The sequence below is a fragment of the Oncorhynchus mykiss genome, chromosome 21 (assembly GCF_057628025.1).
Source record: "Oncorhynchus mykiss isolate SJ-2025 chromosome 21, ASM5762802v1, whole genome shotgun sequence".
Classification (NCBI taxonomy): domain Eukaryota; kingdom Metazoa; phylum Chordata; class Actinopteri; order Salmoniformes; family Salmonidae; genus Oncorhynchus; species Oncorhynchus mykiss.
This window is the reverse complement of record NC_143042.1, coordinates 53,375,995-53,403,349: the sequence shown is the minus strand read 5'-3', so window position 1 is coordinate 53,403,349 and position 27,355 is coordinate 53,375,995. Positions and strand designations below refer to the sequence as shown.

At 48.1% G+C, this 27,355-nt stretch overlaps 1 protein-coding gene across 2 annotated transcripts in view; it reads left to right on the top strand.

The window, feature by feature from the left end:
* The window catches only part of LOC110500776 (glucosidase 2 subunit beta), a 274,702-nt gene that overhangs the window by 52,275 nt on the left and 195,072 nt on the right, over positions 1 to 27,355 (top strand). For both annotated transcript variants that reach the window (XM_036958295.2, XM_090214914.1), the window contains exon 9: positions 20,405 to 20,491. In XM_036958295.2, coding sequence (XP_036814190.2) covers positions 20,405 to 20,491 — 87 coding nt within the window. The remainder of the gene's footprint in view (positions 1 to 20,404; positions 20,492 to 27,355) is intronic.

Genomic DNA, 27,355 nt, shown 5'->3' with positions numbered 1-27,355 from the left:
ATTATAGAGAAATACTGGGCACTCTACAATGCCCTTCTAGCCAATCGTGGTGTAAATAGCAATCTTCTGCGTAACTGATATAGCAACTTCTGAGCGGCTCTGTATGTTAACCTGTATCCACCTGCCCTGCGGAGGAGCTCAAACGTATGTGTGTGGTTTTACTATGCAAAGTACACCACCAGGCCTAAAACTAAGCAACGGCCTTGGAATGACATGTTCTTCTCAACGCGGAGCAAAGTTGAATTCTCTTATATATTTGTATCATTAATGCAATAACACAGAGATATATGGTGATTCTCCCAAAATATTATGCTAGAGAAATCACCTTACAAGCTACATTGGCAGTCCCTAAAAGCAAGCCCAGGGCAACAATTAGTATTCTTATCACCCTTCTCCACTCGGCAACCACTTTCAACGCTGTACTCCTGTCACAAGCCTCGGACGCCCGTCTACAACGATATCCAGGAGCACAGTCGTTGGTTGCCATGGCACCATCAAAGAGCTGCTAACCTCTGCTCAACCTATACCTTTGTTTGCCAGATGGACACATTCACAGGTGATGTAATGTGATTCTGTCGACTAATAATGCTTTGTCTATTATAAACTTATAAACTTATAAACTTATAAACTTATAAACTTATAAACTTGTTGCATATTTCTTCTCTTTTTTTTTCTTCTCCTCCCCAATACACATTCTGCATTTGTGCTCATATTAAATTAAATGAATTAATTATTAATTAAATTATGACATTGTATTTTCCATAAGCTGTTACCTCAATCCGTTTTAATACAAATCTACCACGCACGATCATTATTTTGTCTCTTTGTGTGTGCTTATTTGATGCTGTTTTGTATGAAGTATGTCTTGGGTAAAGACCACGTAAAGTCTGTTTGACACCTCCAGTCGATAGACTCATCTTATAGGAGAAGCTGAGTTCTTAGCTGAAGCTGAGTATTTACATTTAAAATCATATTCGATCACAACAGCATCAAGAGGTGTATAGACAGGCAGACCGGCTGACTGACTGACTGACAGGCAGGCAGGCAGTCAAGCAGACAGACAGGCTAGATGACGAACACTAAGTCCTTTGTGGGGGAAATATATTTTTTTTGCGAGGTCTCCATGACGACCCCACTGTATGGCAGATGAGACGATGACGATGAGCTCCAAGAGAACACAGCCACTGTCAAGGCCCTTGCTATTTTGGCTTGAAGGAGTTTTGACGAAAATGTTATGTTAGCCAAAATAATGTTTCTCTCTCATCTCTTGGCTTTTCTACCATTTGAAAGCTGTCCAATTCGGCTCGCTGGTGAGGGATGACACAGCGGATGACAAAACTCCTGTGTCTGACTGTCTGTCAAGCTCGCTTTTTATCCGACTGACATTTGCTGGCTCAGGTACAGCCAAGCTCGGGAGAGCCAGGGATAAGAGCCAGACGCAGATGGCTTTTCCTCAGAATTCTGTCGAGCTCAAGATTTTCCGGAAAGCTCCTGAATCGAGGCGTTTGCACACTCCTCAAAATGTAATTGGTTATGGGGGAGATCACAGTGTTATTCTGTCACTATGTTCCATAACAGCACCGGGGTTCACGTTCATGACTTTTGTTTGTATGTTTGTAATTCCACAAACCGCCCCCACTCTCTATTAGTGAGTAAGGCTTGGTACACCGGTACTTCAGTACCTTTTCAGTCCTCTATTAGTGAGGTAAGTGAAAGAAAAACAGGTCAGTGGAGGCTCCTCAGTGGAGGAAGGTTCAGGATTGGTGGTGATCAGTGGAGGAAGGTTCAGGATTGGTGGTGGTCAGTGGAGGAAGGTTCAGGATTGGTGGTGGTCAGTGGAGGAAGGTTCAGGATTGGTGGTGGTCAGTGGAGGAAGGTTCAGGATTGGTGGTGGTCAGTGGAGGAAGGTTCAGGATTGGTGGTGGTCAGTGGAGGAAGGTTCAGGTTTGGTGGTGGTCAGTGGAGGAAGGTTCAGGTTTGGTGGTGGTCAGTGGAGGAAGGTTCAGGTTTGGTGGTGGTCAGTGGAGGAAGGTTCAGGTTTGGTGGTGGTCAGTGGAGGAAGGTTCAGGATTGGTGGTGGTCAGTGGAGGAAGGTTCAGGATTGGTGGTGGTCAGTGGAGGAAGGTTCAGGATTGGTGGTGGTCAGTGGAGGAAGGTTCAGGATTGGTGGTGGTCAGTGGAGGAAGGTTCAGGATTGGTGGTGATCAGTGGAGGAAGATTCAGGATTGGTGGTGGTCAGTGGAGGAAGGTTCAGGATTGGTGGTGGTCAGTGGAGGAAGGTTCAGGATTGGTGGAGAGGAGGAGGCTCCTCAGAGGAAGAAAGTTGAGGATGGTGGAGGTGTAGCTGTTTCGTTGATTGGCGAGAAAGCATCTGGTTGCGCTACATCACAGTGAGACGCCTCAGAAATCCCAAGGCCATTGTTTTTCGGCAACAATTGCGTATTCCGTCTTGCCCGAGGAGTGTCGTCCTCAGAAGACTCACACAGCAGAAAAGAACCGTTATGTAAGGAACATTTAGAGCTTGTCTTTTGTTCGCTGTCTGGGACCTTGGATCTATTTCCTCTTTATTTCTTCCAGCTTTTTCCTCCAGTTTTCTCTCGCCTTCATCTGACACGTAGGGAAACAATGATAGGTTTTCCCAGGTAAGAGTCAGCCAGTGATTCAATGACAGAAATGGCACAGGGGCCAAGGGGGCCCCCAGGTTTAGCCCTGTCTGAAGCATGCACGCCGGGGAAGGGAAGGAAAAGGGGTGGGGGTGAGGATGGGGTGTCACGGGAGATTGCTTCCTCTGTGACAAGCCGCCATGTTGCGTGCAGACTTCCTGACAGCGAGCTAAGCAAAGAGACAGAACGGGCTGACCCCTCGCCATTGCAAAACAAGAGCCATATTTTTGGGGACAGCATTGATGTCAGAAGGAAGGGAGATCTACATTTTCCTTTAAGTTCATTTCATTTCAGTATGTGTGGTTCAGTAAAGGCCCTCTCATTGTTTGTGGTTAGGAGGGCTGTGCAGGGATGCCCAGTTGAATTGCGTTGGACCTGTACTGGTTGTGTTGGACATTGGACACAGTTTGATATAAAGTTTGGGGACACCTACTCATTCAATGGTTTTTATTTATTTGTACTATTTTCTACATTGTAGAGTAATAGTGAAGACATCAACACTATGAAATAACACATATGGAATCATGTAGTAACCCAAAAAAGGGTTTAACAAATCAAAATACATTTTATATTTGAGATTCTTCAAAGTAGCCACCTTGATGACAGTTTTGCACTCTCTTGGCATTCTCACAACCAGCTTCATGAGGAATGCTTTTCCAACAGTCTTGAAGGAGTTCCCACATATGCTGAGCACTTGTTTGCTGCTTTTCCTTCACTCTGCGGTCCAACTCATCCCAAACCATCTCATTTGGGTTGAGGTCAGGTGATTGTGGAGGCCAGGTCATCTGATGCAGCACTCCATCACTCTCCTTCTTGGTCAAATAGCCCTTACACAGCCTGAAGGTGTGTTTTGGGTCATTGTCCTGTTGAAAAACAAATGATAGTCCCACCAAGCGCAAACCAGATGGGATGGCGTATCGCTGCAGAATGCTGTGGTAGCCATGCCGGTTAAGTGTACCTTGTATTCCAAATAAATCACAGACAGTGTCACAAGGCACACCCACACCATTATACCTCCTCAAATGTTGAGTCATCAGACCAAGGGACAGATTTTCACTGGTCTAATGTCTATTGCTCGTGTTTCTTGGCCAAAGCAAGTCTCTTCTTATTATTGGTGTCCTTTAGTAGTGGTTTCTTTGCAGCAATTTGTCCATGAAGGCCTGATTCATGCAGTCTCCTCTGAACAGTTGATGCTGAGATGTGTATTTTCTTGAACTCTGAAGCATTTATTTGGGCTGCAATTTCTGAGGCCGGTAACTCTAATGAACTTATCTTCTGCAGCAGAGGTAACTCTGGGTCTTCCTTTCCTGTGGCGGTCCTCATGAGAGCCAATTTCATCATAGCGCTTGATGGTTTTTGCGACTGCACTTGAAGAAACTTAAAAGTTCTTGAAATTTTCCGGATTGACTGACCTTCATGTCTTAAAAGTAATGATGGACTGTCATATCTATTTGCTTATTTGAGCTGTACTTGCCATAAAATGGACTTGGTCTTTTACCAAATAGGGCTGTCTTCTGTAAACCACCCCTACCTTGTCACAACACAACTTATTGGCTCAAAAGCACTAAGAAGAAAATAAATTCCACAAATGTACTTTTAAGAAGGCACACCTGTTAATTGAAATGCATTCCAGGTGACTACCTCATGAAGCTGGTTGAGATAATGCCAAGAGTGTGCAAAGCTGTCATCAAGGCGAAGGATGGCTACTTCAAAAATATAAAATATATTTTGATTTGTTTAACACTTTGTTGGTTACTACACGATTTAATGTGTTATTTCATAGTTTTGATGTCTTCACTATTATTCTACAATGTAGAAAATAGTAAAAATAAAGAAAAACCCTGGAATGAGTAGGTGTGTCAAAACTTTTGATTGGTACTCTTGAAATTAATCATCATAAGGGAGATGTCAGCATTTCCCCACCCTGCAATCATTTCCCCCACCACCCTGCAATCATTTCCCCCACCACCCTGCAATCATTTCCCCCTCCACCCTGCAATCATTTTCCCCCAGCCCTGCAATCATTTCCCCCTCCACCCTGCAATAATTTCCCCCCAGCCCTGCAATAATTTCCCCTCACCCTGCAATCATTTCCCCCTCCACCCTGCAATCATTTTCCCCCAGCCCTGCAATCATTTCCCCCTCCACCCTGCAATAATTTCCCCCCAGCCCTGCAATCATTTCCCCTCCACCCTGCAATCATTTCCCCCTCCACCCTGCAATCATTTCCCCCTCCACCCTGCAATCATTTCCCCCTCCACCCTGCAATCATTTCCCCCTCCACCCTGCAATCATTTCCCCCTCCACCCTGCAATCATTTCCCCCTCCACCCTGCAATCATTTCCCCCTCCGCCCTGCAATCATTTCCCCCCAGCCCTGCAATCATTTCCCCCTCCACCCTGCAATCATTTCCCCTCACCCTGCAATCATTTCCCTCCACCCTGCAATCATTTTCCCCCTCCACCCTGCAATCATTTTCCCCCACCCTGCAATAATTTCCCCCCAGCCCTGCAATCATTTCCCCTCCACCCTGCAATCATTTTGGGCGGCAGGTAGCCTAGTCGTTAGCGTTGGAATAGTAACCGAATTGTTGCAAGATCGAATCCCCGAGCTGACAAGGTAAAATTCTGTCGTTCTGCCCCTGAACAAGACAGTTAACCCACTGTTCCTAAGCCGTAATTGAAAAAATAATTTGTTCTTTACTGACTAGCCTAGTTAAATAAAGGTACAAAAAAAAATGTTTTTAATTAAATTCCCTCCACCCTGCAATCTGTCCCCATGCCATGTGTCATACTGCTCCCAGCCTCTGTTGAGATGGGTTTCTATTTACAAACAAAGGTCAAAGGGTTGCAACCTGTTTACGTGAGGTCATAATGTCAATTTTGGGATCATGTCATTTCTCACTGTGTGCCCTTTGAGTCAGGAAAACATACCCCCTCCCTCCCTCCCTCCCTGGCTCCCTCCCTGTCTCCCTCCCTGTCTCCCTCCCTGTCTCCCTCCCTGTCTCCCTCCCTTCCTGTCTCCCTCCCTCCCCATCTCCCTCCCCCCTTTCTCCCTCCCCATCTCCCTCCCTCCTTTCTCCCTGTCTCCCTCCCCGTCTCCCTCCCTCCCTCCCTCCCTCCCTCCCTCCCTCCCTGTCTCCCTCCCTCCCTCCCTCCCAGTCTCCCTCTCTCCCCGTCTCCCTGTCTCCCTCCCTTTCTCCCCTCCCTTTCTCCCTCCCTCCCTTTCTCCCTCCCTCCCTCCCTCCCTCCCTCCCTCCCTCCCTCCCTCCCTCCCTCCCTCCCTCCCTCCCTCCCTCCCTCCCTCCCTCCCTCCCTCCCTCCCTCCCTCCCTCCCTGTCTCCCTCCCTGTCTCCCTCCCTGTCTCCCTCCCTCCCTGTCTCCCTCCCTGTCTCCCTCCCTCCCTCCCTGTCTCCCTCCCTCCCTGTCTCCCTCCCTTCCTGTCTCCCTCCCTCCCCATCTCCCTCCCCCCTTTCTCCCTGTCTCCCTCCCCGTCTCCCTCCCTCCCTCCCTGTCTCCCTCCCTCCCTCCCTGTCTCCCTCCCTCCCTCCCTGTCTCCCACCCTCCCTCTCTCCCCATCTCCCTGTCTCCCTCCCTTTCTCCCTCCCTTTCTCCCTCCCTCCCTCCCTCCCTCCCTCCCTCCCTCCCTCCCTCCCTCCCTCCCTCCCTCCCTGTCTCCCTCCCTGTCTCCCTCCCTGTCTCCCTGTCTCCCTCCCTGTCTGTCTCCCTCCCGTTCTCCCTGTCTCCCTCCCTGTCTCCCCGTCTCCCTCCCTCCCTGTCTCCCTCGCCCTGTCTCCCTCCTTGTCTCCCTCCCCGTCTCTCTCCCTCCCCATCTCCCTCCCTCCTTGTCTCCCTCCCTCCCTCCCTGTCTCCCTCCCTGTCTCCCTCCCCGTCTCCCTCCCTGTCTCATACATGTATCATGATCAGTGTTATGGGGAGAATCCAATCGTATGTTCTCATGCTTGTATGATTGGGTTCTCTGTTCTCTGGTGGTTTTAAGGCAATAATTGGTACCTCTCCTGGTTCCTTCTCCCCCCTGGCCTTGTCTTCTCTCCTGGTTCCTTCTCCCCCCCTGACCTTGTCTACTCTCCTGGTTCCTTCTCCCCCCTGGCCTTGTCTTCTCTCCTGGTTCCTTCTCCCCCCTGGCCTTGTCTTCTCTCCTGGTTCCTTCTCCCCCCCTGGACTTGTCTTCTCTCCTGGTTCCTTCCCCCCTCCCCGGCCTTGTCTTCTCTCCTGGTTCCTCCCCCCCCCCCGGCCTTGTCTTCTCTCCTGGTTCCTTCTCCCCCCTGGCCTTGTCTTCTCTCCTGGCCTTGTCTCCTCTCCTGGTTCCTTCCCCCCCCCCGGCCTTGTCTTCTCTCCTGGTTCCTTCTCCCCCCTGGCCTTGTCTTCTCTCCTGGCCTTGTCTTCTCTCCTGGTTCCTTCCCCCCCCCGGCCTTGTCTTCTCTCCTGGTTCCTTCTCCCCCCTGGCCTTGTCTTCTCTCCTGGCCTTGTCTTCTCTCCTGGTTCCTTCTCCCCCCTGGCCTTGTCTTCTCTCCTGGCCTTGTCTTCTCTCCTGGTTCCTTCTCCAACCTGGCCTTGTCTTCTCTCCTGATTCCTTCTCCCCCCTGGCCTTGTCTTCTCTCCTGGTTCCTTCTCCCCCCTGGCCTTGTCTATTCTCCTGGTTCCTTCTCCCCCCTGGCCTTGTCTTCTCTCCTGGTTCCTCATCCCCCCTGGCCTTGCCTTCTCTCCTGGCCTTGTCTTCTCTCCTGGTTCCTTCTCCTCCCTTGACCTTGTCTATTCTCCTGGTTCCTTCTCCCCCCTGGCCTTGTCTTCTCTCCTGGTTCCTCATCCCCCCTGGCCTTGTCTTCTCTCCTGGTTCCTTCTCCCCCCCCTGGACTTGTCTTCTCTCCTGGTTCCTTCTCCCCCCTGGCCTTGTGTTCTCCTGGTTCCTTCTCCCCCCTGGCCTTGTGTTCTCCTGGTTCCTTCTCCCCCCTGGCCTTGTCTTCTCTCCTGGTTCCTTCTCCCCCCCTGGCCTTGTGTTCTCCTGGTTCCTTCTCCTCCCTTGACCTTGTCTACTCTCCTGGTTCCTTCTCCCCCCTGGCATTGTCTACTCTCCTGGCCTTGTCTTCTCTCCTGGTTCCTTCTCCCCCCTTGACCTGGTCTTCTCTCCTGGTTCCTTCTCCCCCCTGGCCTTGTGTTCTCCTGGTTCCTTCTCCCCCCTGGCCTTGTCTTTTCTCCTGGCCTTGTCTTCTCTCCTGGTTCCTTCTCCCCCCTTGACCTTGTCTTCTCTCCTGGTTCCTTCTCCCCCCTTGACCTGGTCTTCTCTCCTGGTTCCTTCTCCCCTCTGGCCTTGTCTTCTCTCCTGGTTCCTTCTCCCCCCTTGACCTTGTCTTTTCTCCTGGCCCCTTCTCCCCCCCCTGGCCTTGTCTTCTCTCCTGGCCTTGTCTTCTATCCTGGTTCCTTCTCCCCCTGGCCTTGTCTTATCTCCTGGTTACTTCTCCCCCCTGGCCTTGTCTTCTCTCCTGGTTCCTTCTACCCCCTGGTCTTGTGTTCTCCTGGTTCCATCTCCCCCTTGGCATTGTCTTCTCTCCTGGCCTTGTCTTCTCTCCTGGTTCCTTCTCCCCCCTGGCCTTGTGTTCTCCTGGCCCCTTCTCCCCCCCTGGCCTTGTCTTCTCTCCTGGCCTTGTCTTCTATCCTGGTTCCTTCTCCCCCTGGCCTTGTCTTATCTCCTGGTTCCTTCTCCCCCCTGGCCTTGTGTTCTCCTGGTTCCTTCTCCCCCTGGCCTTGTCTTCTCTCCTGGCCTTGTCTTCTCTCCTGGTTCCTTCTCCCCCCTTGACCTTTTCTTCTCTCCTGGTTCCTTCTCCCCCCTGGCCTTGTGTTCTCCTGGTTCCTTCTCCCCCTGGCCTTGTCTTCTCTCCTGGCCTTGTCTTCTCTCCTGGTTCCTTCTCCCCCCTTGACCTTTTCTTATCTCCTGGTTACTTCTCCCCCCTGGCCTTGTCTTCTCTCCTGGTTCCTTCTACCCCCTGGTCTTGTGTTCTCCTGGTTCCATCTCCCCCTTGGCATTGTCTTCTCTCCTGGCCTTGTCTTCTCTCCTGGTTCCTTCTCCCCCCTGGCCTTGTGTTCTCCTGGTTCCTTCTCCCCCTGGCCTTGTCTTCTCTCCTGGCCTTGTCTTCTCTCCTGGTTCCTTCTCCCCCCTTGACCTTTTCTTCTCTCCTGGTTCCTTCTTCCCCCTCGACCTTGTCTACTCTCCTGGTTCCTTCTCCCCCCTGGCCTTGTCTTCTCTCCTGGTTCCTTCTCCCCCCTGGCCTTGTGTTCTCCTGGTTCCTTCTCCCCCCTGGCCTTGTGTTCTCCTGGTTCCTTCTCCGCCCTTGACCTTGTGTTCTCCTGGTTCCTTCTCCCCCCCTGGCCTTGTCTACTCTCCTGGTTACTTCTCTCCCACTGGCCTTGTCTACTCTGCTGGCCTTGTCTTCTCTCCTGGCCTTGTCTTCTCTCCTGGTTCCTTCTCCCCCCTGGCCTTGTGTTCTCCTGGTTCCTTCTCCGCCCTTGACCTCGTCTACTCTCCTGGTTACTTTTCCCCCCTGGCCTTGTCTTCTCTCCTGGTTCCTTCTCCCCCCCTTGCCTTGTGTTCTCCTGGTTCCTTCTCCCCCCCTGGCCTTGTCTTCTCTCCTGGTTCCTTCTCCCCCCTGGCCTTGTCTTCTCTCCTGGTTCCTTCTCCCCCCTGGCCTTGTCTTCTCTCCTGGTTCCTTCTCCCCCCCCTGGCCTTGTGTTCTGCTGGTTCATTCTCCCCCCCTGACCTTGTGTTCTCCTGGTTCCTTCTCCCAGCTGGAGTCCAAGAGTCCCCTCTGCATTCTCACTTGCTTTCCCATCTCTCCTCTACAAGGTGACATTTATTAATTAAATATAGTGTACTGCCGCAGGACGTGTTTCCTTTCCCACCGTTTCCACACACTAATAATTACATTGGCATTTACCGCCACGATAAGACGACCCTTTGGCCTTTATGAAATGTGTCCCGAGCCTTGGTACCTAGCAAATATAAACCAATGCGAACCGTGCATTGATCCAGGCTTTTTTTTGGGGGGGGTACCTTAAGAGAAGACGCACTGTTTATTATCAGGGTTAATTCATGCATCCTTATCTGATGTCACACCTGTCTGTAATATTGAGTCTATTAATGTAATAATTAAAAGTGGCCGTCTGTTCTGAACATGGGGAACCATTCGAAGTGGGCATCTGTTCTGAACATGGGGAACCATTCGAAGTGGCCGTCTGTTGTGAACATGGGGAACCCTGGGGTGTATTCAATAGGAACTAAATGAAAACAAATGTGATGAAACTGGGAGGGAACCTACCTGAGTTTGTCAAATAGAAACTGGTTTTATGTTGCAAAACATTTTCCACTGCGAAAGATTTTGCTACGGTTTTACACTAATAAATACACCCCTGTATTCCTGTCCCATGGAATCGAATGTAATCACAAGTGTGACGTCAATAGGGATCTTCAAATACGGCCCTTAGGCTTGTGCCATACCGTATCATGTAAGATGATCAGAATGGCAGCCGGGGAACCGGGAAATCCCCCCCACCCCCCATCGAGCGCTTGTGAAGAGATCACTTGTGACTGCTTCACCGTTTGAACAGCATTGTTTGAGATGGGACATTGGGACGGTATTCTCTCTGAATACTGGAGATGGGACATTGGCAGGGTATTCTCTCTGAATACTGGAGATGGTACATTGAGAGGGTATTCTCTCTGAATACTGGAGATGGGACATTGGCAGGGTATTCTTTCTGAATACTGGAGATGGGACATTGGCAGGGTATTCTCTCTGAATACTGTAGATGGTACATTGGCAGGGTATTCTCTCTGAATACTGTAGATGGGACATTGGCAGGGTATTCTCTCTGAATACTGGAGATGGGACATTGAGAGGGTATTCTCTCTGAATACTGGAGATGGGACATTGGCAGGGTATTCTCTCTGAATACTGTAGATGGGACATTGGCACGGTATTCTCTCTGAATACTGGAGATGGGACATTGAGAGGGTATTCTCTCTGAATACTGGAGATGGGACATTGGCAGGGTATTCTCTCTGAATACTGTAGATGGGACATTGGCAGGGTATTCTCTCTGAATACTGGAGATGGGACATTGAGAGGGTATTCTCTCTGAATACTGGAGATGGGACATTGGCAGGGTATTCTCTCTGAATACTGTAGATGGGACATTGGCAGGGTATTCTCTCTGAATACTGGAGATGGGACATTGGCAGGGTATTCTCTCTGAATACTGTAGATGGGACGTTGGCACGGTATTCTCTCTGAATACTGGAGATGGGACATTGGGACGGTATTCTCTCTGAATACTGTAGATGGGACATTGGCAGAGTATTCTCTCTGAATCCTGGAGATGGGACATTGGCAGGGTGTTCTCTGAATACTGGAGATGGGACCTTGAGAGGGTATTCTCTCTGAATACTGTAGATGGGACATTGGCAGGGTATTCTCTCTGAATACTGTAGATGGGACATTGGCACGGTATTCTCTCTGAATACTGTAGATGGGACATTGGCAGGGTATTCTCTCTGAATACTGTAGATGGGACATTGGCACGGTATTCTCTCTGAATACTGTAGATGGGACATTTGCAGGGTATTCTCTCTGAATACTGGAGATGGGACATTGGCAGGGTGTTCTCTGAATACTGGAGATGGGACCTTGAGAGGGTATTATCTCTAAATACTGTAGATGGGACATTGGCAGGGTATTCTCTCCGAATACTGTAGATGGGACATTGGCAGGGTATTCTCTCTTAATACTGTAGATGGGACATTGAGAGGGTATTCTCTCCGAATACTGCCGATGGAACATTGGCAGGGTATTCTCTCTGAATACTGGAGATGGGACATTGGCAGGGTATTCTCTCTGAATACTGTAGATGGGACATTGAGAGGGTATTCACTCTGAATACTGGAGATGGGACATTGGCAGGGTATTCTCTCTGATTCCGGTATGAGAGGTAAGCTGTGGGATAAGGAGGACCTCTGACACTCATACTGTACCTGTGGTAGATTAATAACACGGGTGTGTGTTTGTTTTAATATTCCCACTAGTGTGCGTTTGGGTTTATGGTAATGCTATATACATATTTGACTGCGTATTCTTTCTCATACTTTATCTGTGGAAGGTGATATTTTGACAAGCATAACCAGGAAAGGTGATTCTCCCAACCCAGGTATATGCGTTCCAATATTGTAGATAAACACAGCTGGGAATAGTTTTGTCTGCAATTGTATGTGGGTGTGTGGATTCATTTTGCCATATAGCTCTAAGGTAATATATCTCCTCCTGCTTGCTTAGCCCCCGTTTATTTGACTACATCTAGTGTAGATTTCTTGGGCCAATACAAAACACCAGTAACAACATCTGACTGAAATACCTGTTTGACGAGGATGTGTTTTAGAAGCATCTCCATGTTAATGGTTTCTCCTATAAACCTATATATATATATTGTTGTTGTTTTCATTAATGCCATATTTCATGGGGTTTGACATAAACACTTCAAATCCGTTATTATTTCATCACATTCTCCTTTTATTTTATTTTTTATTTTTTTTACCTTTATTTAACCAGGCAAGTCAGTTAAGAAGAAATGCTTATTTTCAATGACGGCCTAGGAACAGTGGGTTAACTGGTCTAGGAACAGTGGGTTAACTGGTCTAGGAACAGTGGGTTAACTGGTCTAGGAACAGTGGGTTAACTGGTCTAGGAACAGTGGGTTAACTGGTCTAGGAACAGTGGGTTAACTGGTCTAGGAACAGTGGGGTTAACTGGTCTAGGAACAGTGGGTTAACTGGTCTAGGAACAGTGGGTTAACTGGCCTAGGAACAGTGGGTTAACTGGTCTAGGAACAGTGGGTTAACTGGTCTAGGAACAGTGGGTTAACTGGTCTAGGAACAGTGGGTTAACTGGTCTAGGAGCAGTGGGTTAACTGGTCTAGGAGCAGTGGGTTAACTGGTCTAGGAGCAGTGGGTTAACTGGTCTAGGAACAGTGGGTTAACTGGTCTAGGAACAGTGGGTTAACTGGTCTAGGAACAGTGGGTTAACTGGTCTAGGAACAGTGGGTTAACTGGTCTAGGAACAGTTAACCCACTGGTCTAGGAACAGTGGGTTAACTGGTCTAGGAACAGTGGGTTTAACTGCCTGTTCAGGGGCAGAACGACAGATTTGTACCTTGTCAGCTCGGGGGATTTGAACTTGCAACCTTCCGGTTACTAGTCCAACGCTCTAACCACTAGACTACCTACCGCCCCTCCACTCTAACCACTAGTCTACCTGCCCCCCCTCCACTCTAACCACTAGTCTACCTGCCGCCCCTCCACTCTAACCACTAGGCTACCTGCCCCCCCTCCACTCTAACCACTAGTCTACCTGCCCCCCCTCCACTCTAACCACTAGTCTACCTGCCATCCCTCCACTCTAACCACTAGTCTACCTGCAGCCCCTCCACTCTAACCACTAGTCTACCTGCCGCCCCTCCACTCTAACCACTAGTCTACCTGCCGCCCCAGTTGGAAACGTACACCTTTTTTTTTCATTTCGACCTGGTTTCAAATGTGATCCAGAGCAAAGGGAACAATTTGGAATAATCCACATATCTATGCGTGTTTTATTCCACTACTAATTTCATACATTTCTAAATGATCATGAAATACGATTTTACACCCAGGGAATTGGGTTTGAGAGCTGAAATAAGTTCCCCCCGATATCCATTTGGTGTGGTCCAGAACGGCGAGCCAAGGCCGCAACATGGCCGTCATTAGATATACAATGGAATCCATGCAAACCGTTTCACGTCAACACAAGAGATACACACTCAAACTATGACAAGGTGGCTTTACCCCACTATATTATTGATCTAGCCTCCATCGGTCTTAAATACCAAATTACCACATACATTCATGGTTTCCTCTTTATTGGTGGTAGGTCTTATCTGAAGACTAGTACAATAAGTAACAACCTGGCTATCGCCAATTCTGGGATTTCAACGTCTATCATACAATGCTCCCTACAATGCATACGAAAAAAAAGATAATCTACAGTTGGGGTGTTAGGATACATTTGGTTGTTTCATCTATTGTTTTATTTGTTTAAGCAAGACTAAATATCTGGCCAATAAATGTAAAAGTAGTCTTTAAAAGTAAATATCGGCCCAATAAATGTAAAAGGGGGGTCTTTAAAAGTGAAACTTGGGCCTTATACCAAGCGTTTACATTCACCACTAATTTCCCAGTAATCACTGAGGCTATTTTCCCAGTGGCCCCGTTAAAGACTACATCTGCTAACCCTAACCCTAACCCTAACCCTAACCCCTAACCCCTAACCCTAACCCCTAACCCCTAACCCCTAACCCCTAACCCTAACCCCTAACCCTAACCCTAACCCCTAACCCCTAACCCCTAACCCTAACCCCTAACCCTAACCCTAACCCCTAACCCCTAACCCCTAACCCTAACCCCTAACCCCTAACCCTAACCCCTAACCCCTAACCCCTAACCCTAACCCCTAACCCCTAACCCTAACCCCTAACCCTAACCCCTAACCCCTAACCCTAACCCCTAACCCTAACCCCTAACCCATCTGCAGAACAAAGCATCTTGGGTGTCAGTCACTGTCCTTCGTGAGGTCGACCGCGTTGCCGCACATATAGATAGCGCCACTGTTTTGTCTCGGTCCAGTCCGAGCACGGCAGCGCTGTTTATTAGCTTAGCTTAATTGTGCATAGTATCTAAAGGTCAACGCCTGCTGCGCTGCACCACTGCCAAAATGGCTTCCAGCGGGGACTCCATTTCACATGAATAAACACACGGGTCTACTTCCCAAGTGGCACACTATGCCCTACATAGTGTTCTTAAGCCTCTGGTCAAAATAGTGTGTCATTTACGACTTAAACTGGGAGACCCACCACCTCCGTCTCCCTCCCTCCCTCCCTCCCTCCCTCCCTCCCTCCCTCCCTCCCTCCCTCCCTCCCTCCCTCCCTCCCTCCCTCCCTCCCTCCCTCCCTCCCTCCCTCCCTCCCTCCCTCCTTCCCTCCTTCCCTCCCTTCGTCTTTCCCTCTTTCCCTCCCTCTTTCCCTCCCTCTTTCCCTCCCTCTTTCCCTCCCTCCCTCCCTCTTTCCCTCCCTTCCCTCCCTTCGTCTTTCCCTCTTTCCCTCCCTCTTTCCCTCCCTCTTTCCCTCCCATTTTCCCTCCCTCCCTCCCTCCCTCCCTCCCTCCCTCCCTCCCTCCCTCCCTCCCTCCCTCCCTCCTTCCCTCCCTTCGTCTTTCCCTCTTTCCCTCCCTCTTTCCCTCCCTCTTTCCCTCCCTCTTTCCCTCCCTCTTTCCCTCCCTCCCTCCCTCCCTCCCTCCCTCCCTCCCTCCCTCCCTCCCTCCCTCTCTCCTTCCCTCCCTTCGTCTTTCCCTCTTTCCCTCCCTCTTTCCCTCCCTCTTTCCCTCCCTCTTTCCCTCCCTCTTCCCCTCCCTCCCTCCCTCCCTCCCTCTTCCCCTCCCTCCCTCCCTCCCTCCCTCTCTCTGCACAGCAGCGCCATGTTGGTGTTCACAGGCAGTGACTGATGGCTATTCACAGGTGTGTACAGGTGAAACAAACAAGAAATAAGACAACTTGAGCGTGCATAACTATTCACCTCATTTATTTTGGGCCACAATTTCTGATGTACGTAACTCTAATGAACTTATCCTCTGCAGTAGAGGTGACTCTGGGTCTTCCTTTCCTGTGGCGGTCCTCATGACAGCCAGGTAACTCTAATGAACTTATCCTCTGCAGTAGAGGTGACTCTGGGTCTTCCTTTCCTGTGGCAGTCCTCATGACAGCCAGGTAACTCTAATGAACTTATCCTCTGCAGTAGAGGTGACTCTGGGTCTTCCTTTCCTGTGGCGGTCCTCATGACAGCCAGGTAACTCTAATGAACTTATCCTCTGCAGTAGAGGTGACTCTGGGTCTTCCTTTCCTGTGGCGGTCCTCATGACAGCCAGGTAACTCTAATGAACTTATCCTCTGCAGTAGAGGTGACTCTGGGTCTTCCTTTCCTGTGGCAGTCCTCATGACAGCCAGGTAACTAATGAACTTATCCTCTGCAGTAGAGGTGACTCTGGGTCTTCCTTTCCTGTGGCGGTCCTCATGGGAGCCCGTTTCATCATAGCGCTTGATGGTTTTTGCGACTGCACATGAAGAATCGTTCAAAGTTCTTGAAAGTTTGTGATGTCTTATAAGTAATGATGGACTGTTGTTTCTCTTTGCTTGTTTGAGCTGTTCTTGCCATATTATGGACTTGGTCTTTTAGGGTTATCTTCTGTGTACACCCAATTGGTTCAAACGCATTAAGGAAAGAAATTACACCAATGTACTTTTAACAAGGCACACCTGTTAATTGAAATGCATTCAAGGTGACCTACCTCATGAAGCTGGTTGAGAGAATCCCAAGCATGTGCAAAGCTGTCAAGACAGAGTGACAATTTTGAAGAATCTCAAATATAAAATATATTTTGATTTGTTTAACACTTTTTTGGCACTACATGATTTCATATGTGTTATTTCATAGTTTTGATGTCTTCATTTTTATTCTACAAGGCCTACAAGCCCTCAGTTCAGCCTCTTTCAGCCTAGCCTCTCTCAGCCTATTGCGGACAGTCTGAGGACTGATGGAGGGATTGTGTGTTCCTGGTGGAACATAGATGGTTGTTATTGCATCCTGTCCCGCAGGTGTGATGTTCGGATGTACCGATCCTGTGCAGGTGTTGTTACATGTGGTCTGCCACTGCGAGGACGATCAGCTGTCTGTCCTATCTCCCTGTAGCGCTGTCTTAGGCGTCTCACAGTACGGACATTTATTGCCCTGGCCACATCTGCAGTACTCATTCCTCCTTGCAGCATGCCTAAGGCACGTTCACACAGATGAGCAGGGACCCTGGGTATCTTTCTTTTGGTGCTTTTCAGAGTCAGTAGAAAGGCCTCTTTAGTGTCCTAAATTGTCATAACTGTGACCTTAATTGCCTACCGTCTGTAAACTGTTAGTGTCTTAACGACCGTTCCACAGGCGCATGTTCATTAATTGTTTATGGTTCATTGAACAAGCATGGGGAAACAGTGTTTAAACCCTTTACAATGAAGATCTGTGAAGTTATTTGGATTTTTACGAATTATCTTTGAAAGAGAGTTTTTTTTTTGCTGAGTTTATCACTTTATCTATCTTTATTTTGGAAAAATAACAGGCGTTTTGGTGTTAAGTGTAAATTATAGAGATATTTACAGGACTACATGGAAATCATTAGTTTTACATTGATGGCTTCTACCATTTTAGGAGGGCGGGGATTCCTATGGCTTGGGAGTGATCAGCCAATGATTATCATTATTAAAGCTGATCATAGTACAGTATAGATCATTATAGACATCTATGCTTTTGGCCAGATAGATGTCATTGTTTGGGCTCTTGGAGGGTTGGATCCCCCTGCTGGCTATGCATCTCAGTACTCTACACTTTTTCCTGAAGTGTGCACTTGTCCACTACCCACATGGTGGCCCTCTGTCACTCAGTTGGTAACGCATGGCACTTGCAATTTTAAACTGGAGATAGTCCCAATGGAGCTGCCCGTGCTGTCACAGGCTCCATAATGGCACTGATACAAAGATGAGACCTCTCTATATATATCTCTATGGTTTCAGTTGTGACCGTTTCGGTTTGGACCATTTTTTGATTTATGTTGGATTTTAATGAAAGAATCCACTGAGTGTACAAAACATTAAGAACACCTGTTCTTTCCATGACATAGACTGACCAGGTGAATCCAGGTGAAAGCTATGATCTCTCATTGATGTCACTTGTTAAATCCAACTCAATATGCGGAAGGTGTTCCTAATGTTTGGTGTACTCAGTGTAGAACTATGTAATAATTGAACAACTCAAGATGTTTCGCTGAAATAATAGTTAAACATTGTTTGATCATTAATTGCTTTTGTTTTCAAACGTACACTAATGTTTAGGAGTCCGGGTTTGGGACAGTCACCTCTCAGTTAGTAATAAGTGAATAAACAGTGACTTTGTACTATATTAATTTAACAATATGTTTGTTCTTGTCTTGGATTGAATTACAACATATCATGATGTAAATAAATGTCCCAAGTTTGGAGACTTGACAGTTTTTTTATGTTGTTTTTTGGTGGTATGACAGTCATTTATACCACTTCTGTAGAATCACCCAAGCAGTACACTTCAGCAGTGTGGCTGTAATAAGGCTGATTTAATGAGAGAGTGACTGGAATAAATAAGCAGATATGGTGGTGGGAGAGTGACTCTATAGTGGTGGGTATGTTTGGGAGAGTGACTCTATGGTGCTGGGTGGTGGGTATGTTTGGGAGAGTGACTCTATGGTGCTGGGTGGTGGGTATGTTTGGGAGAGTGACTCTATGGTGCTGGGTGGTGGTTATGTTTGGGAGAGTGGCTCTATGGTGCTGGGTGGTGGTTATGTTTGGGAGAGTGACTCTATGGTGCTGGGTGGTGGTTATGTTTGGGAGAGTGGCTCTATGGTGCTGGGTGGTGGTTATGTTTGGGAGAGTGACTATGGTGCTGGGCGGTGTGTATGTTTGGGAGAGTGACTCTATAGTGGTGGGTATGTTTGGGAGAGTGACTCTATAGTGGTGGGTATGTTTGGGAGAGTGTCTATGGTGCTGGGCCGTGGTTATGTTTGGGAGAGTGACTATGGTGCTGGGTGGTGGTTATGTTTGGGAGAGTGACTATGGTGCTGGGTGGTGGTTATGTTTGGGAGAGTGACTATGGTGCTGGGTGGTGGTTATGTTTGGGAGAGTGACTATGGTGCTGGGTGGTGGTTATGTTTGGGAGAGTGACTATGGTGCTGGGTGGTGGTTATGTTTGGGAGAGTGACTACGGTGCTGGGTGGTGGTTATGTTTGGGAGAGTGACTATGGTGCTGGGTGGTGGTTATGTTTGGGAGAGTGACTATGGTGCTGGGTGGTGGTTATGTTTGGGAGAGTGACTATGGTGCTGGGTGGTGGTTATGTTTGGGAGAGTGACTATGGTGCTGGGCCGTGGTTATGTTTGGGAGAGTGACTATGGTGCTGGGTGGTGGTTATGTTTGGGAGAGTGACTCTATGGTGCTGGGTGGTGGTTATGTTTGGGAGAGTGGCTCTATGGTGCTGGGTGGTGGGTATGTTTGGGAGAGTGACTATGGTGCTGGGTGGTGGGTATGTTTGGGAGAGTGACTATGGTGCTGGGCCGTGGTTATGTTTGGGAGAGTGACTATGGTGCTGGGTGGTGGTTATGTTTGGGAGAGTGACTCTATGGTGCTGGGTGGTGGTTATGTTTGGGAGAGTGACTCTATGGTGCTGGGTGGTGGTTATGTTTGGGAGAGTGACTATGGTGCTGGGCCGTGGTTATGTTTGGGAGAGTGACTATGGTGCTGGGCGGTGGTTATGTTTGGGAGAGTGACTATGGTGCTGGGCGGTGGTTATGTTTGGGAGAGTGACTATGGTGCTGGGTGGTGGGTATGTTTGGGAGAGTGACTATGGTGCTGGGTGGTGGGTATGTTTGGGAGAGTGACTATGGTGCTGGGTGGTGGGTATGTTTGGGAGAGTGACTATGGTGCTGGGTGGTGGTTATGTTTGGGAGAGTGACTATGGTGCTGGGCGGTGGTTATGTTTGGGAGAGTGACTATGGTGCTGGGTGGTGGTTATGTTTGGGAGAGTGACTCTATGGTGGTGGGTGGTGGGTATGTTTGGGAGAGTGACTATGGTGCTGGGTGGTGGTTATGTTTGGGAGAGTGACTCTATGGTGCTGGGTGGTGGGTATGTTTGGGAGAGTGACTCTATGGTGCTGGGTGGTGGGTATGTTTGGGAGAGTGACTATGGTGCTGGGTGGTGGTTATGTTTGGGAGAGTGACTCTATGGTGGTGGGTATGTTTGGGAGAGTGACTATGGTGCTGGGTGGTGGGTATGTTTGGGAGAGTGACTCTATAGTGCTGGGTATGTTTGGGAGAGTGACTCTATAGTGCTGGGTATGTTTGGGAGAGTGACTCTATAGTGCTGGGTATGTTTGGGAGAGTGACTCTATGGTGGTGGGTATGTTTGGGAGAGTGACTCCTGAGATGGATAGTGTGCAGTTTATTATCAGTTATTAATGCATTTATCTTATACTACTGTACTTGCAGGGCTAGCAGGTATGTTTGTGTGTGAGACAGTGTATTTTGGTATGTGTGTGTGTGAGAGAGTGTATTTTGGTATGTGTGTGTGTGAGACAGTGTATTTTGGTATGTTTGTGTGTGAGAGAGTGTATTTTGGTATGTGTGTGTGTGAGACAGTGTATTTTGGTATGTGTGTGTGTGAGAGAGTGTATTTTGGTATGTGTGTGTGTGAGACAGTGTATTTTGGTATGTGTGTGTGTGAGAGAGTGTATTTTGGTATGTGTGTGTGTGAGACAGTGTATTTTGGTATGTGTGTGTGTGAGAGAGTGTATTTTGGTATGTGTGTGTGTGAGACAGTGTATTTTGGTATGTGTGTGTGTGAGAGAGTGTATTTTGGTATGTGTGTGTGTGAGAGAGTGTATTTTGGTATGTGAGTTGCAGTTCATGTCTCTTTTTGTTTATAGACTTTTCTTGAGTGTCATTTAGTGTGTGTGTGTGTGTGTGTGTGTGTGTGTGTGTGTGTGTGTGTGTTTCTTGCCCTGTCCTCATCAGTGTCTTTGTCTTTGTCCCCAGGCTTTGCTAGGAGGGGCCCACCGGGTTGATCTCTCCAGGTTTGAGGAGACACTCTGGACCAGTCTGAGGACGGGTGACAGTGTAACAGTAGGCTCAACCACTTTCTCTCTCTCTCATCTCACTGACACACTCTGACCTCTACCCTCACGATACATCAATACCCTGTTACACTCTGACCTCTACCCTCTCTATCATTTTTTAAACATTTTTATTTTTACCTTTATTTAACTAGGCAAGTCAGTTAAGAACAAATTCTTATTTTCAATGACGGCCTGGGAACAGTGGGTAACTGCCTGTTCAGGGGCAGAACGACAGATTAGTACCTTGTCAGCTCGGGGATTCGAACTTGCAACCTCTCGGTTACTAGTCCAATTCTTTAACCACTAGGCTACCTGCCGCCCCAGTTGACCTCTGCCCTCTCCATCATCATGGTACATCAATACCCTGTTACTCTGACCTCTCTACCCTCTCCATCATCATGGTACATCAATACCCTGACCTCTCTGCCCTCTCCATCATCATGGTACATCAATACCCTGTTACTCTGACCTCTCTACCCTCTCCATCATCATGGTACATCAATACCCTGACCTCTCTACCCTCTCCATCATCATGGTACATCAATACCCTGTTACTCTCTGACCTCTCTGCCCTCTCCATCATCATGGTACATCAATACCCTGTTACTCTGACCTCTCTACCCTCTCCATCATCATGGTACATCAATACCCTGACCTCTCTACCCTCTCCATCATCATGGTACATCAATACCCTGTTACTCTCTGACCTCTCTACCCTCTCCATCATCATGGTCCATCAATACCCTGACCTCTCTACCCTCTCCATCATCATGGTACATCAATACCCTGTTACTCTGACCTCTCTACCCTCTCCATCATCATGGTACATCAATACCCTGTTACTCTGACCTCTCTACCCTCTCCATCATCATGGTCCATCAATACCCTGACCTCTCTACCCTCTCTATCATCATGGTACATCAATACCCTGTTACTCTGACCTCTCTACCCTCTCCATCATCATGGTACATCAATACCCTGTTACTCTGACCTCTCTACCTTCTCCATCATCATGATACATCAATACCCTGACCTCTCTACCCTCTCCATCATCATGGTACATCAATACCCTGTTACTCTCTGACCTCTCTACCCTCTCCATCATCATGGTACATCAATACCCTGTTACTCTCTGACCTCTCTACCCTCTCCATCATCATGGTACATCAATACCCTGTTACACTGACCTCTCTACCCTCTCCATCATCATGGTACATCAATACCCTGACCTCTCGACCCTCTCCATCATCATGGTACATCAATACCCTGACCTCTCTACCCTCTCCATCATCATGGTACAACAATACCCTGTTACACTGACCTCTCTACCCTCTCCATCATCATGGTACATCAATACCCTGACCTGTCTACCCTCTCCATCATCATGGTACATCAATACCCTGTTACACTGACCTCTCTACCCTCTCCATCATCATGGTACATCAATACCCTGTTACTCTCTGACCTCTCTGCCCTCTCCATCATCATGGTACATAAATACCCTGACCTCTCTACCTTCTCCATCATCATGGTACATCAATACCCTGTTACTCTCTGACCTCTCTACCCTCTCCATCATCATGGTACATCAATACCCTGTTACTCTCTGACCTCTCTACCCTCTCCATCATCATGGTACATCAATACCCTGTTACACTGACCTCTCTACCCTCTCCATCATCATGGTACATCAATACCCTGACCTCTCTACCCTCTCCATCATCATGGTACATCAATACCCTGTTACTCTCTGACCTCTCTGCCCTCTCCATCATCATGGTACATCAATACCCTGTTACTCTGACCTCTCTACCCTCTCCATCATCATGGTACATCAATACCCTGACCTCTCTACCCTCTCCATCATCATGGTACATCAATACCCTGTTACTCTCTGACCTCTCTACCCTCTCCATCATCATGGTCCATCAATACCCTTACCTCTCTACCCTCTCCATCATCATGGTACATCAATACCCTGTTACTCTGACCTCTCTACCCTCTCCATCATCATGGTACATCAATACCCTGTTACTCTGACCTCTCTACCCTCTCCATCATCATGGTCCATCAATACCCTGACCTCTCTACCCTCTCCATCATCATGGTACATCAATACCCTGTTACTCTGACCTCTCTACCCTCTCCATCATCATGGTACATCAATACCCTGTTACTCTGACCTCTCTACCTTCTCCATCATCATGATACATCAATACCCTGACCTCTCTACCCTCTCCATCATCATGGTACATCAATACCCTGTTACTCTCTGACCTCTCTACCCTCTCCATCATCATGGTACATCAATACCCTGTTACTCTCTGACCTCTCTACCCTCTCCATCATCATGGTACATCAATACCCTGTTACACTGACCTCTCTACCCTCTCCATCATCATGGTACATCAATACCCTGACCTCTCGACCCTCTCCATCATCATGGTACATCAATACCCTGACCTCTCTACCCTCTCCATCATCATGGTACAACAATACCCTGTTACACTGACCTCTCTACCCTCTCCATCATCATGGTACATCAATACCCTGACCTGTCTACCCTCTCCATCATCATGGTACAACAATACCCTGTTACACTGACCTCTCTACCCTCTCCATCATCATGGTACATCAATACCCTGTTACTCTCTGACCTCTCTGCCCTCTCCATCATCATGGTACATAAATACCCTGACCTCTCTACCTTCTCCATCATCATGGTACATCAATACCCTGTTACTCTCTGACCTCTCTACCCTCTCCATCATCATGGTACATCAGTACCCTGTTACTCTCTGACCTCTCTACCCTCTCCATCATCATGGTACATCAATACCCTGTTACACTGACCTCTCTACCCTCTCCATCATCATGGTACATCAATACCCTGACCTCTCGACCCTCTCCATCATCATGGTACATCAATACCCTGACCTCTCTACCCTCTCCATCATCATGGTACAACAATACCCTGTTACACTGACCTCTCTACCCTCTCCATCATCATGGTACATCAATACCCTGACCTCTCTACCCTCTCCATCATCATGGTACATCAATACCCTGTTACTCTCTGACCTCTCTACCCTCTCCATCATCATGGTCCATCAATACCCTTACCTCTCTACCCTCTCCATCATCATGGTACATCAATACCCTGTTACTCTGACCTCTCTACCCTCTCCATCATCATGGTACATCAATACCCTGTTACTCTGACCTCTCTACCCTCTCCATCATCATGGTCCATCAATACCCTGACCTCTCTACCCTCTCCATCATCATGGTACATCAATACCCTGTTACTCTGACCTCTCTACCCTCTCCATCATCATGGTACATCAATACCCTGTTACTCTGACCTCTCTACCTTCTCCATCATCATGATACATCAATACCCTGACCTCTCTACCCTCTCCATCATCATGGTACATCAATACCCTGTTACTCTCTGACCTCTCTACCCTCTCCATCATCATGGTACATCAATACCCTGTTACTCTCTGACCTCTCTACCCTCTCCATCATCATGGTACATCAATACCCTGTTACACTGACCTCTCTACCCTCTCCATCATCATGGTACATCAATACCCTGACCTCTCGACCCTCTCCATCATCATGGTACATCAATACCCTGACCTCTCTACCCTCTCCATCATCATGGTACAACAATACCCTGTTACACTGACCTCTCTACCCTCTCCATCATCATGGTACATCAATACCCTGACCTGTCTACCCTCTCCATCATCATGGTACAACAATACCCTGTTACACTGACCTCTCTACCCTCTCCATCATCATGGTACATCAATACCCTGTTACTCTCTGACCTCTCTGCCCTCTCCATCATCATGGTACATAAATACCCTGACCTCTCTACCTTCTCCATCATCATGGTACATCAATACCCTGTTACTCTCTGACCTCTCTACCCTCTCCATCATCATGGTACATCAGTACCCTGTTACTCTCTGACCTCTCTACCCTCTCCATCATCATGGTACATCAATACCCTGTTACACTGACCTCTCTACCCTCTCCATCATCATGGTACATCAATACCCTGACCTCTCGACCCTCTCCATCATCATGGTACATCAATACCCTGACCTCTCTACCCTCTCCATCATCATGGTACAACAATACCCTGTTACACTGACCTCTCTACCCTCTCCATCATCATGGTACATCAATACCCTGACCTGTCTACCCTCTCCATCATCATGGTACATCAATACCCTGTTACTCTCTGACCTCTCTGCCCTCTCCATCATCATGGTACATAAATACCCTGACCTCTCTACCTTCTCCATCATCATGGTACATCAATACCCTGTTACTCTCTGACCTCTCTACCCTCTCCATTATCATGGTACATCAATACCCTGTTACTCTCTGACCTCTCTACCCTCTCCATCATCATGGTACATCAATACCCTGTTACACTGACCTCTCTACCCTCTCCATCATCATGGTACATCAATACCCTGACCTCTCGACCCTCTCCATCATCATGGTACATCAATACCCTGACCTCTCTACCCTCTCCATCATCATGGTACAACAATACCCTGTTACACTGACCTCTCTACCCTCTCCATCATCATGGTACATCAATACCCTGACCTGTCTACCCTCTCCATCATCATGGTACAACAATACCCTGTTACACTGACCTCTCTACCCTCTCCATCATCATGGTACACCAATACCCTGACCTGTCTACCCTCTCCATCATCATGGTACATCAATACCCTGACCTCTCGACCCTCTCCATCATCATGGTACATCAATACCCTGACCTCTCTACCCTCTCCATCATCATGGTACAACAATACCCTGTTACACTGACCTCTCTACCCTCTCCATCATCATGGTACATCAATACCCTGACCTGTCTACCCTCTCCATCATCATGGTACATCAATACCCTGTTACTCTCTGACCTCTCTGCCCTCTCCATCATCATGGTACATAAATACCCTGACCTCTCTACCTTCTCCATCATCATGGTACATCAATACCCTGTTACTCTCTGACCTCTCTACCCTCTCCATCATCATGGTACATCAATACCCTGTTACTCTCTGACCTCTCTACCCTCTCCATCATCATGGTACATCAATACCCTGACCTCTCGACCCTCTCCATCATCATGGTACATCAATACCCTGACCTCTCTACCCTCTCCATCATCATGGTACAACAATACCCTGTTACACTGACCTCTCTACCCTCTCCATCATCATGGTACATCAATACCCTGACCTGTCTACCCTCTCCATCATCATGGTACAACAATACCCTGTTACACTGACCTCTCTACCCTCTCCATCATCATGGTACATCAATACCCTGACCTGTCTACCCTCTCCATCATCATGGTACATCAATACCCTGTTACACTGACCTCTCTACCCTCTCCATCATCATGGTACAACAATACCCTGTTACTCTGACCTCTCTACCCTCTCCATCATCATGGTACATCAATACCCTGACCTCTCTACCCTCTCCATCATCATGGTACATCAATACCCTGACCTGTCTACCCTCTCCATCATCATGGTACATCAATACCCTGTTACACTGACCTCTCTACCCTCTCCATCATCATGGTACATCAATACCCTGACCTGTCTACCCTCTCCATCATCATGGTACATCAATACCCTGTTACACTGACCTCTCTACCCTCTCCATCATCATGGTACAACAATACCCTGTTACTCTGACCTCTCTACCCTCTCCATCATCATGGTACATCAATACCCTGACCTCTCTACCCTCTCCATCATCATGGTACATCAATACCCTGACCTGTCTACCCTCTCCATCATCATGGTACATCAATACCCTGTTACACTGACCTCTCTACCCTCTCCATCATCATGGTACAACAATACCCTGTTACTCTGACCTCTCTACCCTCTCCATCATCATGATACATCAATACCCTGACCTCTCTACCCTCTCCATCATCATGGTCCATCAATACCCTGTTACATATCTGACCTCTCTACCCTCTCCATCATCATGGTACATCAATACCCTGTTACACTCTGACCTCTACCCTCTCCATCATCATGGTACATCAATACCCTGTTACACTGACCTCTCTACCCTCTCCATCATCATGGTACATCAATACCCTGTTACACTGACCTCTCTACTTCGTCATCTTGCTGTTCCAGGTCGTTTGTTAGTTCCGGCCCACTTGTGGTTGGAGAGGCTAAAGCTTCACTTTAACACAGTGGCTTATGCTGGGTCTCCCCGACACACACCAACTCGCAGCACCTAACCCGTCCACACCAACAGTTACCATAGCATCACACAGTCTTGACAAACCCATTCTTCAAGTTCCTAGCATAGCATATCTCAAGCCCTTGTTTTTATGTGACGAGCGAGTTCCCCCATTGGCTCGTGCAGACGAGGCCCGTCTCCCGAAGCCAAGACGCTGTGCAGCGTACGCCGCTCAAGATAACATCCTTTTTCATTTCCTCCGTACCGATAAAAGATGAACGCGAGAGGAGGAGACCCGAGGCCTATCGCGTCTCGTTGTGATTGAGTCCCTTCACTAAAGCCACTGAGAGAGTCTGCACAAATACCTCCTGGATTGATAAGGAGCTGGTCATTTCCAAATAACTTAAAAAATTATAATTAATCTATTCCGTCAAGATTAGATTGTCCCCCGTGCCCCAAGCTGGTTTATTGGGTGTCGTCGTCTTCTTCTTCATGACACCTTTGAAAACATGACTCTTTATTTGTTTTTGATTAATCTGGGCTTTTATTTTGTTTTTTTTGTTGTTGTTGCTGATTTGAATGGATACGTCTATCTTACGAAGCAGAGGAAGCTGGTGCT